A 13795-nucleotide genomic window follows, 5' to 3' on the forward strand; every position below is an offset into this window, starting at 1 on the left:
CTGCTATATGGTCCAGAGGAAAGGAAATTTCTTTTTTAATTTCCTTTCTGTCTGACCACATTGCTCTCTGCTGACACCTTTGTCCGTGTCAGGGACTGTCCAGAGCAGGCAAAAATCCCCATAGCAAACCTCTCCAACTCTGGACAGTTCCTGACATGGACATAGGTGTCAGCAGAGAGCACTGTGGTCAGACAGAAAATAAATTTAAAAAGAAAAGAACTTCCTCTGGAGCAACCGCAGCTGATAAGTACTGGAAGGATTAAGATTTTTAATAGAAGTAGTTTACAATTCTGTTTAACTTTCTGGCCCCAATAAGGGGAACAAACTGAACCAAGGGTCATGAAAAAGAGGGCAATGGTGTCTATTTGATCTTTACGATCGATCCCCAAAGTCACATTACTACCTGAAAATGTTATACTGTAATACTCACGGAGGTAGTGGATCCGCTGTACCTGTGTGGAAGATGACGTGGGCCGTACCAGGGATCGGAGTCTAAGGTGCCACTCATTTTCACCAGAGCCCGCCGCAAAACGGGATGGAATTGCTGCGGCAGGCGGCACCCAGGTCGCTAACCCTGGCACGACCCGTCCACACAGGCTGCTGAGATGAAACGTAGCACAGGAAGGATAAGGCAGTCTCGTAGTCAGGACTAGCAGAAGGTCAGGGCTGGCGGCACAGATGCGGGGTCAGGAAATGTAACAGGAGGTCAGCAGGCAGGCAGCACAGAAGCAAGGTCAGGTCACGGAGCGGAAGGTCAGAACACAGGCAGGGCTATACACAGAAATGCTTTCTCTTGGGCACAGGGCACACAAAGATCCGGCAAGAGGTAGAGGGAGGTGCACATACTTATAAGGAAGGGACAGGTGCAGACACTAATTAAGGGCGCATTGGCCCTTTAATTCTCAGAGCTCAGATGCACGCGCACCGGGGAACAGAACCAACAGAGAAGCCAGCAGGAGCAAGCGGTAAGTGACGGCCCGAGATTCGCATGCAGGCACGTCCCACGATGCGAATCCCGGACTCGCCGGAGGAAGGTGGAGGAGAGCACTCACGGCCAGAGTGAATGGCCGGAGCGCATGCCGCAACATATACACAATATAAATGTAAGACTTTTGAATAAAATTGACAATATTAGGTAAAATCTGTCCACAAACAAGTTGGAGAAAAGTTGGATGAACCCACCAATTTTAGTGGGGCCAGGCAAGTAATGTGAATTGGGACCTGTGGAGGAAGTGGTCATGTGACCTCTATGAAAAGGCTCTCTGAGAGGATAGTGTAGCATGAACACACTATCAACCAGTCCCTGACTAGCACTTTGGAGGTCATACAGTGGGTGCAGTTTAATGTTTGTTGGGCTATCTTTAATATAAATGTCACGATGCCGGCTGGCAGGTAGTGGATCCTCTGTGCCAGAGAGGGATTGGCGTGGACCGTGCTAGTGGATCGTTTCTAAGTCACTACTGGTTTTCACCAGAGCCCGCCGCAAAGCGGGATGGTCTTGCTGCGGCGGTAGTGACCAGGTCGTATCCACTAGCAACGGCTCAACCTCTCTGGCTGCTGAAGATAGGCGCGGTACAAGGGAGTAGACAGAAGCAAGGTCGGACGTAGCAGAAGGTCGGGGCAGGCAGCAAGGATCGTAGTCAGGGGCAACGGCAGGAGGTCTGGAACACAGGCTAGGAACACACAAGGAAACGCTTTCACAGGCACAATGGCAACAAGATCCAGCAAGGAAGTGCAGGGGAAGTGAGGTAATATAGCCATGGAGCAGGTGGAAGCTAATTAGGCTGATTGGGCCAGGCACCAATCATTGGTGCACTGGCTCTTTAAATCTTAGAGAGCTGGCGCGCGCGCCAGGACGTGACAGCCGGGGACCGGGACAGGTGAGTGACTTGGGATGCGAATCGCATCCCCGCCGGCAATGTCAGTGCAGCGCTCTTGGTCAGCGGGTCTGACCGGGGCGCTGCAGAGAGAGGGACGCCGCGAGCGCTCCAGGGAGGAGCAGGGACCCGGAGCGCTTGGCGTAACAACTGCACTTTCAACTCTCTGCTGCCACCTGTGATAGGCAGCATTGTTGTAGTTTTATCCTTCTAGAATCTTCTAGCATATAGGTGGTATTAATATATAGCACACTATATATGTCTAACTTTCCCAGACCACATAGTCTTGAGGAAAGAGGACTAGAGGATTTACCTTACTGCCCTGAGTTGCTAAAGACTAACCACAATCACGAGCACCGAGACAGACTACAACGCTGAGGACTACAGAAATTCTGTGTAAGGACTTTACTTGATGGACTTCTGAAGTTCTCCAAGACTGATGGATAACAATCTTCCAATTGCCTTGGCTGTCTGTGCCTAAGTGGACCTCTGGTCAGGCCAAACGATGAAAACCAACCTTCAGGGTTTTTCAAGTCTTTTTTAGGGGATGTACATGCCACAAAGGTTATCTCCTCCAGTGCCGCCACCTGCTAACTCTGGTACAGTTGTTGTTGTTTTCAAGATTTGTGCCCCCACAAAGATCAAAGTTACCTATGAGTCCTGGTGTCTTCCACATATTAGAACATTGAGGAGTGACCCAGGGGATATTGAATGACTACCTCCAGAGCAGCCCCTCTACTTTACAATCCATTGTGGTGACCCTTGGGAAACACTGGGGTCCAATCGCTCACTTCAGCCACAAGTGACACCTGTGACATCCATGCTCCAGATTAAGCAGGGCTACTAGCACTCAAAGGCCCTGCCCTAACCCCATGTCCTCCCTGGGGCACAACATGGGAGAAATGACTTAGGTTACAACAGACGGGCTACCAAACTGACGTGTTTTGTTCATTCAAGATCCTTAGTCATGACCATGACTAAGGATCTTAGATGATCCGAAACACGTCAGAGTTTTTATTATGTCTGTTGTATCCTGTCATATAACTGAAAAAGAGTTCTTGTTTTATCACACCACTGGTGCTGGACATTAATTCCTTGGACCTAACATATCCATAGCCATCTTTCCATGGAAATCTTTCACCACAATGGAAATCCTAAAGTGGAACTGTCATCTCTTTCATACTACCTGAAGCATGAGTGCCCCCTGCTTGTGTATAGGAAGAGACCTATCAAGGTCAGCAGGGTAGGGTAAAGCTGCTGGTCACCACCTGATGACTCCATGAAAATGATTAAAGGGGTACTCCGATGAAAAACATTTTTTTTTTCATATCAACTGGCTCCAGAAAGTCAAACAGATTTGTAAATTACTTCTATTCAAAAATCTTAATCCTACAGATACTTATCGGCTGCTGAAGTTGAGTTGTTCTTTTCTGTCTGACCACAGTGCTCTCTGCTGACACCTCTGTTTGTCTCAGGAACTGTCCAGAGTAGCAGCAAATCCCCATATTAAACAAACAGAGGTGTCAGCAGAGAGCACTGTTGTCAAACAGAAAAGAACAACTCAACTTCAGCAGCTGATAACTACTGATTGGATTAAGAATTTTTAATTGAAGAAATTTACAAATCTGATTAACTTTCTCAAGCCAGTTGATATGGGAAAAAAAAGGTTTTCATGGAATACCCCTTTAATTATGAGAAACTTGTTGGAAACCCCTTTTGTATGTCAGGAACTAGAGATGAGCGAAGTTACAGTGATTCGATTCGTCACAAACTTCTCGGCTCGGCTGTTGCTGACTTTAGCCTGCACAAATTAGTTCACCTTTCTGGTGCTCTGGTGAGCTGGAAAAGGTGGATACAGTCCTAGGAGACTCCCCTAGGACTGTATCCACCTTTTTCAGGCCACCGGAGCACCTGAAAGCTGAACTAATTTATGCAGGATAAAGGCAGCAACCGCAGAGCCGAGAAGTTTGTGACGAATCGAATCACTGTAACTTCGCTCATCTCTATCAGGAGCCATTGCTGATAAATATTCCAAAAGCAAAGAAGGCGGCACTCACAATGCAGGATATCTTTATTCACCATTCGGTAACAGGACACAGGTGGCATGTGGGGGGGAGTGGGGTGGAGGACGGGGCTGGGGTGGAGCCCCATCCTCCACCCCACTCCCCTGCCTGCCACCTGTGTCCTGTTCCCGAATGGTGAATAAAGATATCCTGCATGGTGAGTGCCGCCTTCTGTGCTTCTTTGCTTTTGAACTGTTTATCCTTATTGGTTGAGCACCTCCGCTATAGGCTTACCAAGTGCAGCATCCCTTCCAGTGAATTGTCCGTTTTCACCCTCAGGCTAGGTTTCCAGTTGTTTTTTTTTTTTTATACACCTAAAAAAACACCAGCAAAAACACCAGAAAAACTTCCACAGGTTTTTCCGGAGTTTTGGCAGTTTTTCTGGAGTTTTGCTTGGCGTTTTTCTTGGCATTTTTTCACTCCCATAGACTTCTATGGGAGGAAAACGCCAAGATTTTCCCAAAAAAACGCCAACGACTTGACTAGAGGACGTTTTTTAAAAACTGCCAAGGAGCCCAAAAACAGCAAAAGGATTTTAACCCCTTAACGACGCAGGACGTATATTTACGTCCTGCGCCGGCTCCCGCGATAAGAAGCGGGATCGCGCCGCGATCCCGCATCATATCGCGTCGGTCCCGACGCTCATCAACGGCCGGGACCCGCGGCTAACACCACACATCGCCGATCGCGGCGAGGTTCGGTATTAACCCTTTAGAAGCGGCGGTCAAGGCTGACCGCCGCTTCTAAAGCGAAAGTGAAAGTGACCCGGCTGCTCAGTCGGGCTGTTCGGGACCGTCGCGGTGAAATAGCGGCATCCCAAACAGCTGACAGGACATCGGGAGGGCCCTTACCTGCCTCCTCCGTGTCCGATCGGCGAATGACTGCTCCGTGCCTGAGATCCAGGCAAGAGCAGTCAAGCGCCGATAACACTGATCACAGGTTAATACACTCCTGTGATCTGTGTAAATGATCAGTGAGTGCAGTGTTATAGGTCCCTATGGGACCTATAACACTGCAAAAAAAAATGTAAAAAAAAAGTGTTAATAAAGGTCATTTAACCCCTTCCCTAATAAAAGTTTGAATCACCCCCCTTTTCCCATAAAAAAATAAAACAGTGTAAAAAATGTTTTAAATAAACGTATGTGGTATCACCGCGTGCGTAAATGTCCGAACTATAAAAATATATCATTAATTAAACCGTACGGTCAATGGCGTACGCGCAAAAAAAATTCCAAAGTCAAAAAATGCGCATTTTTGGTCACTTTTTATACCATTAAAAAATGAATAAAAAGTGATCAAAGAGTCCGATCAAAACAAAAATCATACCGATAAAAACTTCAGATCACGGCGCAAAAAATTTGTCCTAATACCGCCCTGTACGTGGAAAAATAAAAAAGTTATAGGGGTCAGAAGATGACATTTTTAAACGTATAAATTTTCCTGCATGTAGTTATGATTTTTTCCAGAAGTGCGACAAAATCAAACCTATATAAGTAGGGGATCATTTTAATCGTATGGACCTACAGAATAAAGATAAGGTGTAATTTTTACCAAAATATGCACTGCGTAGAAACGAAAGCCCCCAAAAGTTACAAATTGGCATTTTTTCTTCGATTTTGTCGCACAATTTTTTTTTTCCGTTTCGCCGTGCATTTTTGGGTAAAATGACTAATGTCACTGCAAAGTAGAATTGGCGACGCAAAAAATAAGCCATAATATGGATTTTTAGGTGGAAAATTGTCCTTAAGGGGTTAAAAAATGCCAAACTGAAAAACGCCAAGTGGATGTGGCATTTTGCAGTTCCCTATTGACTTGCAGCTAACATCTGGCCACAGTGTTTTTTCACACAAAAAAACGCCATGTGGCAGAATGGGTGTTTTTATTGGTGTTTTTGTCAACAACAAAAAAAAACAAGTGGAAACCTAGCCTCCCGCTCATTTTGGCTAGTGCCGGCTCCTCTTCCTCTACCTACTTATTGCTGATAAATATGCTTGCTATGTGTCAGTCAGGAGACCTAAAGGCACATCCTGACACCCCTCACCTATGTAAACATATAAAGGACAATAACATTGTAACATAAAAGTAAACAGGAATTGTAAATATAAAATGTTTAATTTGCGGTAATAAGCAAATCTGCAAAAAAGCAAACAGCACAAGGGGACAGAAGGGTCGGGAGCTTTCCCCGGATCATCCCTGGTCTTCATGGTTCTTTCACTGCAGACACAGACTACGAGGAGACAATTCCTTTACCTTTCCGGGAGAGTAATCCCAATGCCAGGCAGGAGGTAAAGCCAACAATGCCTTAAACCCCATTCAATCATTAGCCTATTTAATGTGCAAATGAGGAAACCAGCGGGTGACAGGATGAAGACGAGGTGAAGAGATGTCCTCAGGGTGAGATGAGAAGCTCGGTGTGTATTTGTCTTTAATGGGATTATTGAGGGAAGATTAAAGGGCCTACTTTTCTTTTCAACCTAGAAATAGTGATACACTTGTCCATAGGCTCTTTGTGGTATTGCAATTTAGTCCTATTCATGTGATTGGGGATTAGTGTTGAGCGGCATAGGCCATATTCAAATTCGCGATATTTCGCAAATATATGGCCGAATATTCATCATATATTCGCTAAATTCGCATATTCGTAATATTCGCGTTTTATTTTCGCATATGCCGTCACGCCCCCTCCCATAGACTTGCATTGAGGGGCGTGGCCGTGAAGTCATGAGCAAGTCGTGGCCGTGACGTCCCGAGCCTCCGGCACTGCACCCGACTAGTGTTGCTCACAAATATTTGTTTTTTTCACAGTACACATCACAGTGATCACCCCTCTCTGCTTCCAGCTTGTGTGGTGTAAAGAAGGCTCTAATACTACTGTGTGAGACAGGCGTACGAATTTTTGCATATGTAAAATTTTTTGTATATGCTAATTTCCGCATGTGCAAATTTTTGCATATACAAATTTTCGCATATGCAAAAATAAAACGCAAATATTACGAATATGCAAATTTAGCAAATATATGATGAATATTCGTCCATATATGCGCAAAATATCGCGGATTCGAATTTGGCGTATGCTGCTCAACACTACACCCGACGCTCTAAACTAATGCCTTGTGCAGCAGGGAGATCACGGGGGTCCCCAGTGGTGGGACCCCCGCGATCAGACATCTTATCCCCTATCCTTTGGATAGGGGATAAGATGTCTAGGGGTGGAGTGCCCCTTTAAAGGGGTTCTCCGGTGCTTAAATATCTTATCCCCTATCCAAAGGATAGGGGATTAGATGCCTTATCGCGGGAGTCCCGCCGCTGGGGACCCCCTGGATCATGCACGAGGCATCCCGTTTGTAATCAGTCCCCGGAGCGTGTTCGCTCCGGGACTGATTACCAGCGACTACATGGCGGGCGGCGTGTGACGTCACGCTCCGCCCCGCAATGCAAGCCTACGCCCCCTCCTGTAGGCTTGCATTGAGGGGCAGAGCGTGACGTCACACGCCAGTGCAGGGGTGACGTCACACGCCGCCCGCCCTGTAGTCGCCGGAGACTGATTACAAACAGGGTGCCGCGTGCATGATCCCGGGGGTCCCCAGCGGCGGGACTCCCACAATCAGGCATCTTATCCCCTATCCTTTGGATAGGGGATAAGATGTTTAAGCACCGGAGAACCCCTTTAAAGGGAGGCTATACACCTAAAATAGTTGTTGGCCAAACATTTCTTCGTCCGACAGCTATCTTTCCCAATCTTCATGCACATGAACACATTCATGCTTCCCGTTCACAAATCGGGAGGTCCCCATACACATTTAGACCCAAAAGTTGGCAGGTCCGGACAACTTTTTGTCTAACAACAATGAAGGCAACATGACCAACCAAGCAACACCGAGCCAGGCAGAGGACAAGTGGTCTCCTTTACAGGCCCTTCTTCCATGTCGTGTTTTAAAGATGCAGTTTTAGAATACTATGTTGCATTTAGGATTGATTCTTTTTTCAAAGCTTAAAAAAGTTTTTCAAAAAATTGAGTTTAGTCCAAAAAACTTCTTCCGACTTGGTTTTAAGGCCTTTGTGTCACCATTGGTTTTTGGTCAAAGTCATAGAGTCACAGTTTTATTAATGTATCATGGCTGGCACTGGATGCTGAAGACACACTTGTCCCTCCCCTGGGAAGAGCAGCGGAGACTGGATATAATGCTGGACCAGATCGATGATGCACGGAAAAGATGGGCCGCTGTCACCGAGCATGTACCGACCATCAGGCAGGACTATTACCTTCACATGCAATATGCTGCCGCGTCCTCTGTCACATAGAAAGGAGTTCCAGATTATTAAAAAATCATAGAAAGCAATACACTGCATTTGTTACTTTGTCAAGTAAATTCTCGTTGTTCCAAAAAAGCAACATCCCTAAGCTGCCAACTTGTCTGAAACCTTTAAAGGGGTACTCCAGGGGCAAACTTTTTTTTTTTTTTAATCAACTGGTGCCAGAAAGTTAAAAAGATTTATAAATTACTTCTATTAAAAAATCTTAATCCTTCCAGTATTTATTAGCATCTGTATGCTGCAGAGGAAATTCTTTTCTTTTTGAATTTCTTTTTTGTCATATCCACAGTGCTCTCTGCTGACACCTGATGCCCGTATCAGGAAATGTCCAGAACAGGAGAGAATCCCCATAGCAAACCTATGCTGCTCTGGACAGTTTCTGACACGGACAGAGGTGTCAGCAGAGAGCACTGTGGACATGACAAAAAAAGAAATTCAAAAAGAAAATAATTTGCTCTGTGGTATACAGCTGCTTATAAGTACTGGAAGGGTAGTTTTTTTAATAGAAGTAATTTATGAATCTGTTTAACTTTCTGGCACCAGTTCATTTAAAAAAATAAAAAGTTTTCCACTGGAGTACCCCTTTAAGATGTGACAACCAATGGCCACCACTACAGAAGGCTTCTTTAAATTTTGATTCTGCATAGTTATACTTATTGTAGTTATCTCCAAACAAGTTCCAGTTAGGCCGGACTAAAGAGTAGCTAGGGGGTGGCCCTCATGACAGGGATTGGCAGGACTGGGGAGCAAAGGGTTAATTGTGATTTAAGGGTGAGGTAAGGGTCAGGGGGTTGGGAGCTGAAAAGAGGAGGAGCAGCTGTACATTATGTAGGAGATGGAGGTGATTGTCTGAAAAGGGGTTAAAGGGGTACTCCAGAGGAAAACTTTTTTTTTTTTTAATCAACTGGTGCAAGAAAGTTAAACAGATTTGTGAATTACTTCTCTTAAAAAATCTTAATCCTTCCAGTACTTATTAGCTGCTGTATACTACAGAAGAAATTATTTTCTTTTTGGATTTATTTTCTGGCTGTCCACAGTGCTCTCTGCTGACACCTCTGTCTGTGTCAGGAACTGTCCAGAGCCGGAGAAAATCCCCATAGCAAACATATGCTGCTCTGGACATGTGTCAGCAGAGAGCACTGTGGTCATGACAGAAAAGAAATCCAAAAAGAAAAGAATTTCCTCTGTAGTATTCAGCAACTAATAAGTACTGGAAGGATTAAGATTTTTTTATAGGCGTAATTTACAAATCTGTTTAACTTTTTAACTTTTTGGCACCAGTTGATTTAAAAAAAAAAAAAAAACGTTTTCCACCGGAGTACCCCTTTAGGGGCTGACCATTCCGAGAAGAGTCAAAGAAGGATGGGAGCATCCTCGGTCGTGCATGCAGGTTCATTATGGCCGTGCCTCCGATCCAGTAGGGGGACCGGCTGTAGGAAAAGAACCTTTGTGTAGGTCGAGGAGCGCCAGTGGACTTGTGAGGGGTTTGTGAATCACCTACAAGGCCTCCCTATCCTTTTGTCATTGGCAGGGATGAGTTTAGCTGCCATCTTGGTTTGTATTCCTTCTTCTTAATGAGATACTCCACCCCAAGACATCTTATTCCCTATCTAAAGGACCCCCGCGATCTTGGCTGCAGCACCCCAGACATCTGGTGCACAGAGCGAACTTCACTCCGTGCAGGATGACTGGAGATGCGGGGTGGAGGCTCCTGATGTCACGGCCACGCCCCTCAATGCAAGTCTATGGGAGGGGGCATCACGCCCCCTCCTATAGACTTGCATTGAGGGGGGGTGGCTGTGACATCACAAACGGGGCATGCCCATGATGTCATGAGCCTCCAGCGCTGAACCCGATGCTCTAAACGAATGCCGGGTGCAGCAGGGAGATCGCAGGGGATCCACATCGCATCCTCTATCCTTTGGATAGGGGATATGATGTCTAGTGGTGGAGTACCCCTTTAATAGATTTATTGAATAGTACACAACCCACCGATCCAGTACTTACCTAACTGACAGGAAGATCATACTCTCAGCTTCTGTACGTACTAGGAAGCTCCCAGGGTCACTTTTGTGTAAGCGTTTCTCAGCATCGATACAGCTCAGAGCTCCGTGAAACCACCTGTATATGGAATAGACTTGGGTTAGGCATGGCTTTGACTGATCACCCAATTTTCTATTGTCTGGCCATCTGCAGAATGAAGACTCACGTTTGTCTTTGTAACTCTACAAAATTTGCTTTCCGCACCCTTGATGAATCTACAAGGTCTTTCGGAGGAGACCCATGTTCTCTCAGGTGAGCAGCCATCTCAGGGCTAGACGGTCGAAGATTAACAGGACTTCTGGGAGTGGACTGTAGAAGCCGCGCTCTCGAGTGGGGAGAACCGCAAGGCCACGCTGAGCTCTCAAACTGCACTGAAAATGACAAAAATAGAGCCTTTATATTAGGATATAAGGGTTAAATGAATACCACCTAACTTAGTATACCCAGCATTAAAGGGGTTAATATAGAAATTACTATTATTAAAAAAAATGTAATCCTTCCAGTACTTATCAGCTGCTATATGGTCCAGAGGAAAGGAAATTTCTTTTTTAATTTCCTTTCTGTCTGACCACATTGCTCTCTGCTGACACCTTTGTCCGTGTCAGGGACTGTCCAGAGCAGGCAAAAATCCCCATAGCAAACCTCTCCAACTCTGGACAGTTCCTGACATGGACATAGGTGTCAGCAGAGAGCACTGTGGTCAGACAGAAAATAAATTTAAAAAGAAAAGAACTTCCTCTGGAGCAACCGCAGCTGATAAGTACTGGAAGGATTAAGATTTTTAATAGAAGTAGTTTACAATTCTGTTTAACTTTCTGGCCCCAATAAGGGGAACAAACTGAACCAAGGGTCATGAAAAAGAGGGCAATGGTGTCTATTTGATCTTTACGATCGATCCCCAAAGTCACATTACTACCTGAAAATGTTATACTGTAATACTCACGGAGGTAGTGGATCCGCTGTACCTGTGTGGAAGATGACGTGGGCCGTACCAGGGATCGGAGTCTAAGGTGCCACTCATTTTCACCAGAGCCCGCCGCAAAACGGGATGGAATTGCTGCGGCAGGCGGCACCCAGGTCGCTAACCCTGGCACGACCCGTCCACACAGGCTGCTGAGATGAAACGTAGCACAGGAAGGATAAGGCAGTCTCGTAGTCAGGACTAGCAGAAGGTCAGGGCTGGCGGCACAGATGCGGGGTCAGGAAATGTAACAGGAGGTCAGCAGGCAGGCAGCACAGAAGCAAGGTCAGGTCACGGAGCGGAAGGTCAGAACACAGGCAGGGCTATACACAGAAATGCTTTCTCTTGGGCACAGGGCACACAAAGATCCGGCAAGAGGTAGAGGGAGGTGCACATACTTATAAGGAAGGGACAGGTGCAGACACTAATTAAGGGCGCATTGGCCCTTTAATTCTCAGAGCTCAGATGCACGCGCACCGGGGAACAGAACCAACAGAGAAGCCAGCAGGAGCAAGCGGTAAGTGACGGCCCGAGATTCGCATGCAGGCACGTCCCACGATGCGAATCCCGGACTCGCCGGAGGAAGGTGGAGGAGAGCACTCACGGCCAGAGTGAATGGCCGGAGCGCATGCCGCAACATATACACAATATAAATGTAAGACTTTTGAATAAAATTGACAATATTAGGTAAAATCTGTCCACAAACAAGTTGGAGAAAAGTTGGATGAACCCACCAATTTTAGTGGGGCCAGGCAAGTAATGTGAATTGGGACCTGTGGAGGAAGTGGTCATGTGACCTCTATGAAAAGGCTCTCTGAGAGGATAGTGTAGCATGAACACACTATCAACCAGTCCCTGACTAGCACTTTGGAGGTCATACAGTGGGTGCAGTTTAATGTTTGTTGGGCTATCTTTAATATAAATGTCACGATGCCGGCTGGCAGGTAGTGGATCCTCTGTGCCAGAGAGGGATTGGCGTGGACCGTGCTAGTGGATCGTTTCTAAGTCACTACTGGTTTTCACCAGAGCCCGCCGCAAAGCGGGATGGTCTTGCTGCGGCGGTAGTGACCAGGTCGTATCCACTAGCAACGGCTCAACCTCTCTGGCTGCTGAAGATAGGCGCGGTACAAGGGAGTAGACAGAAGCAAGGTCGGACGTAGCAGAAGGTCGGGGCAGGCAGCAAGGATCGTAGTCAGGGGCAACGGCAGGAGGTCTGGAACACAGGCTAGGAACACACAAGGAAACGCTTTCACTGGCACGATGGCAACAAGATCCGGCAAGGGAGTGCAGGGGAAGTGAGGTGATATAGGGAAGTGCACAGGTGATAACACTAATTGGAACCACTGCGCCAATCAGCGGCGCAGTGGCCCTTTAAATCGCAAAGACCCGGCGCGCGCGCGCCCTAGGGAGCGGGGCCGCGCGCGCCGGGACAGGACTGACGGAGAGCGAGTCAGGTACGGGAGCCGGGGTGCGCATCGCGAGCGGGCGCTACCCGCATCGCGAATCGCATCCCGGCTGGAGGCGGTATCGCAGCGCCCCGGGTCAGTGGATCTGACCGGAGCGCTGCAGTGAGGAGAGTGTAGCGAGCGCTCCGGGGAGGAGCGGGGACCCGGAGCGCTCGGCGTAACAGTACCCCCCCCCCTTGGGTCTCCCCCTCTTCTTAGAGCCTGAGAACCTGAGGAGCAGACTTTTGTCTAGGATGTTGTCCTCAGGTTCCCAGGATCTCTCTTCTGGACCACAACCCTCCCAATCCACCAAAAAAAAGGTTTTCCCTCTGACCTTTTTGGATGCTAAAATCTCTTTGACGGAGAAGATGTCCGAGGAGCCGGAAACAGGAGTGGGAGGAACAGATTTGGGAGAGAAACGGTTAATGACAAGTGGTTTAAGGAGAGAAACGTGAAAGGCATTAGGAATACGAAGAGAAGGAGGAAGAAGAAGTTTGTAAGAGACAGGATTAATCTGGCATAAAATTTTGAAAGGACCAAGGTAGCGTGGTCCCAACTTATAGCTAGGGACACGGAAGCGGACATATTTAGCGGAGAGCCATACCTTGTCTCCAGGGGAAAAAATGGGAGGGGCTCTTCTTTTCTTATCCGCGAATTTCTTCATGCGTGATGAAGCCTGTAAGAGAGAATTTTGGGTCTCTCTCCATATGATGGAGAGATCACGAGAAATTTCATCCACAGCGGGCAGACCAGAGGGCAAGGGGGTAGGGAGGGGGGGAAGAGGGTGACGGCCGTACACCACGAAAAATGGGGATTTGGAGGAAGATTCAGAGACTCTGAAATTATACGAGAATTCGGCCCAAGGTAGAAGATCTGCCCAGTCATCCTGGCGGGAGGAAACAAAATGTCGTAAATAATCACCCAAGACCTGGTTAATTCTTTCTACTTGTCCATTGGATTGAGGATGATATGCAGAAGAAAAATTTAATTTAATCTTGAGTTGTTTACAGAGAGCCCTCCAGAATTTAGACACGAATTGGACGCCTCTATCCGAGACGATCTGCGTAGGCAACCCGTGAAGACGAAAAATGT

General features: G+C 46.9%; 1 protein-coding gene across 4 annotated transcripts in view; it reads right to left on the bottom strand.

Moving 5' to 3' along the window:
• Positions 1-7601: 7601 nt before the first annotated feature.
• The window catches only part of LOC130295910 (SH2 domain-containing adapter protein D-like), a 69868-nt gene continuing 63674 nt past the window's right edge, over positions 7602-13795 (bottom strand). For all 4 annotated transcript variants that reach the window (XM_056547234.1, XM_056547230.1, XM_056547232.1 and 1 more), the window contains 3 exons: positions 10464-10668; positions 10262-10375; positions 7602-8231 (listed from right to left, as the gene is read on the bottom strand). In XM_056547234.1, the coding sequence (XP_056403209.1) occupies positions 8045-8231; positions 10262-10375; positions 10464-10668 (506 nt within the window). In that variant the 3' untranslated portion in view covers positions 7602-8044. The remainder of the gene's footprint in view (positions 8232-10261; positions 10376-10463; positions 10669-13795) is intronic.

Source organism: Hyla sarda, chromosome 11, assembly GCF_029499605.1.
Source record: "Hyla sarda isolate aHylSar1 chromosome 11, aHylSar1.hap1, whole genome shotgun sequence".
In the NCBI taxonomy this organism is placed as follows: Eukaryota; Metazoa; Chordata; class Amphibia; order Anura; family Hylidae; genus Hyla; species Hyla sarda.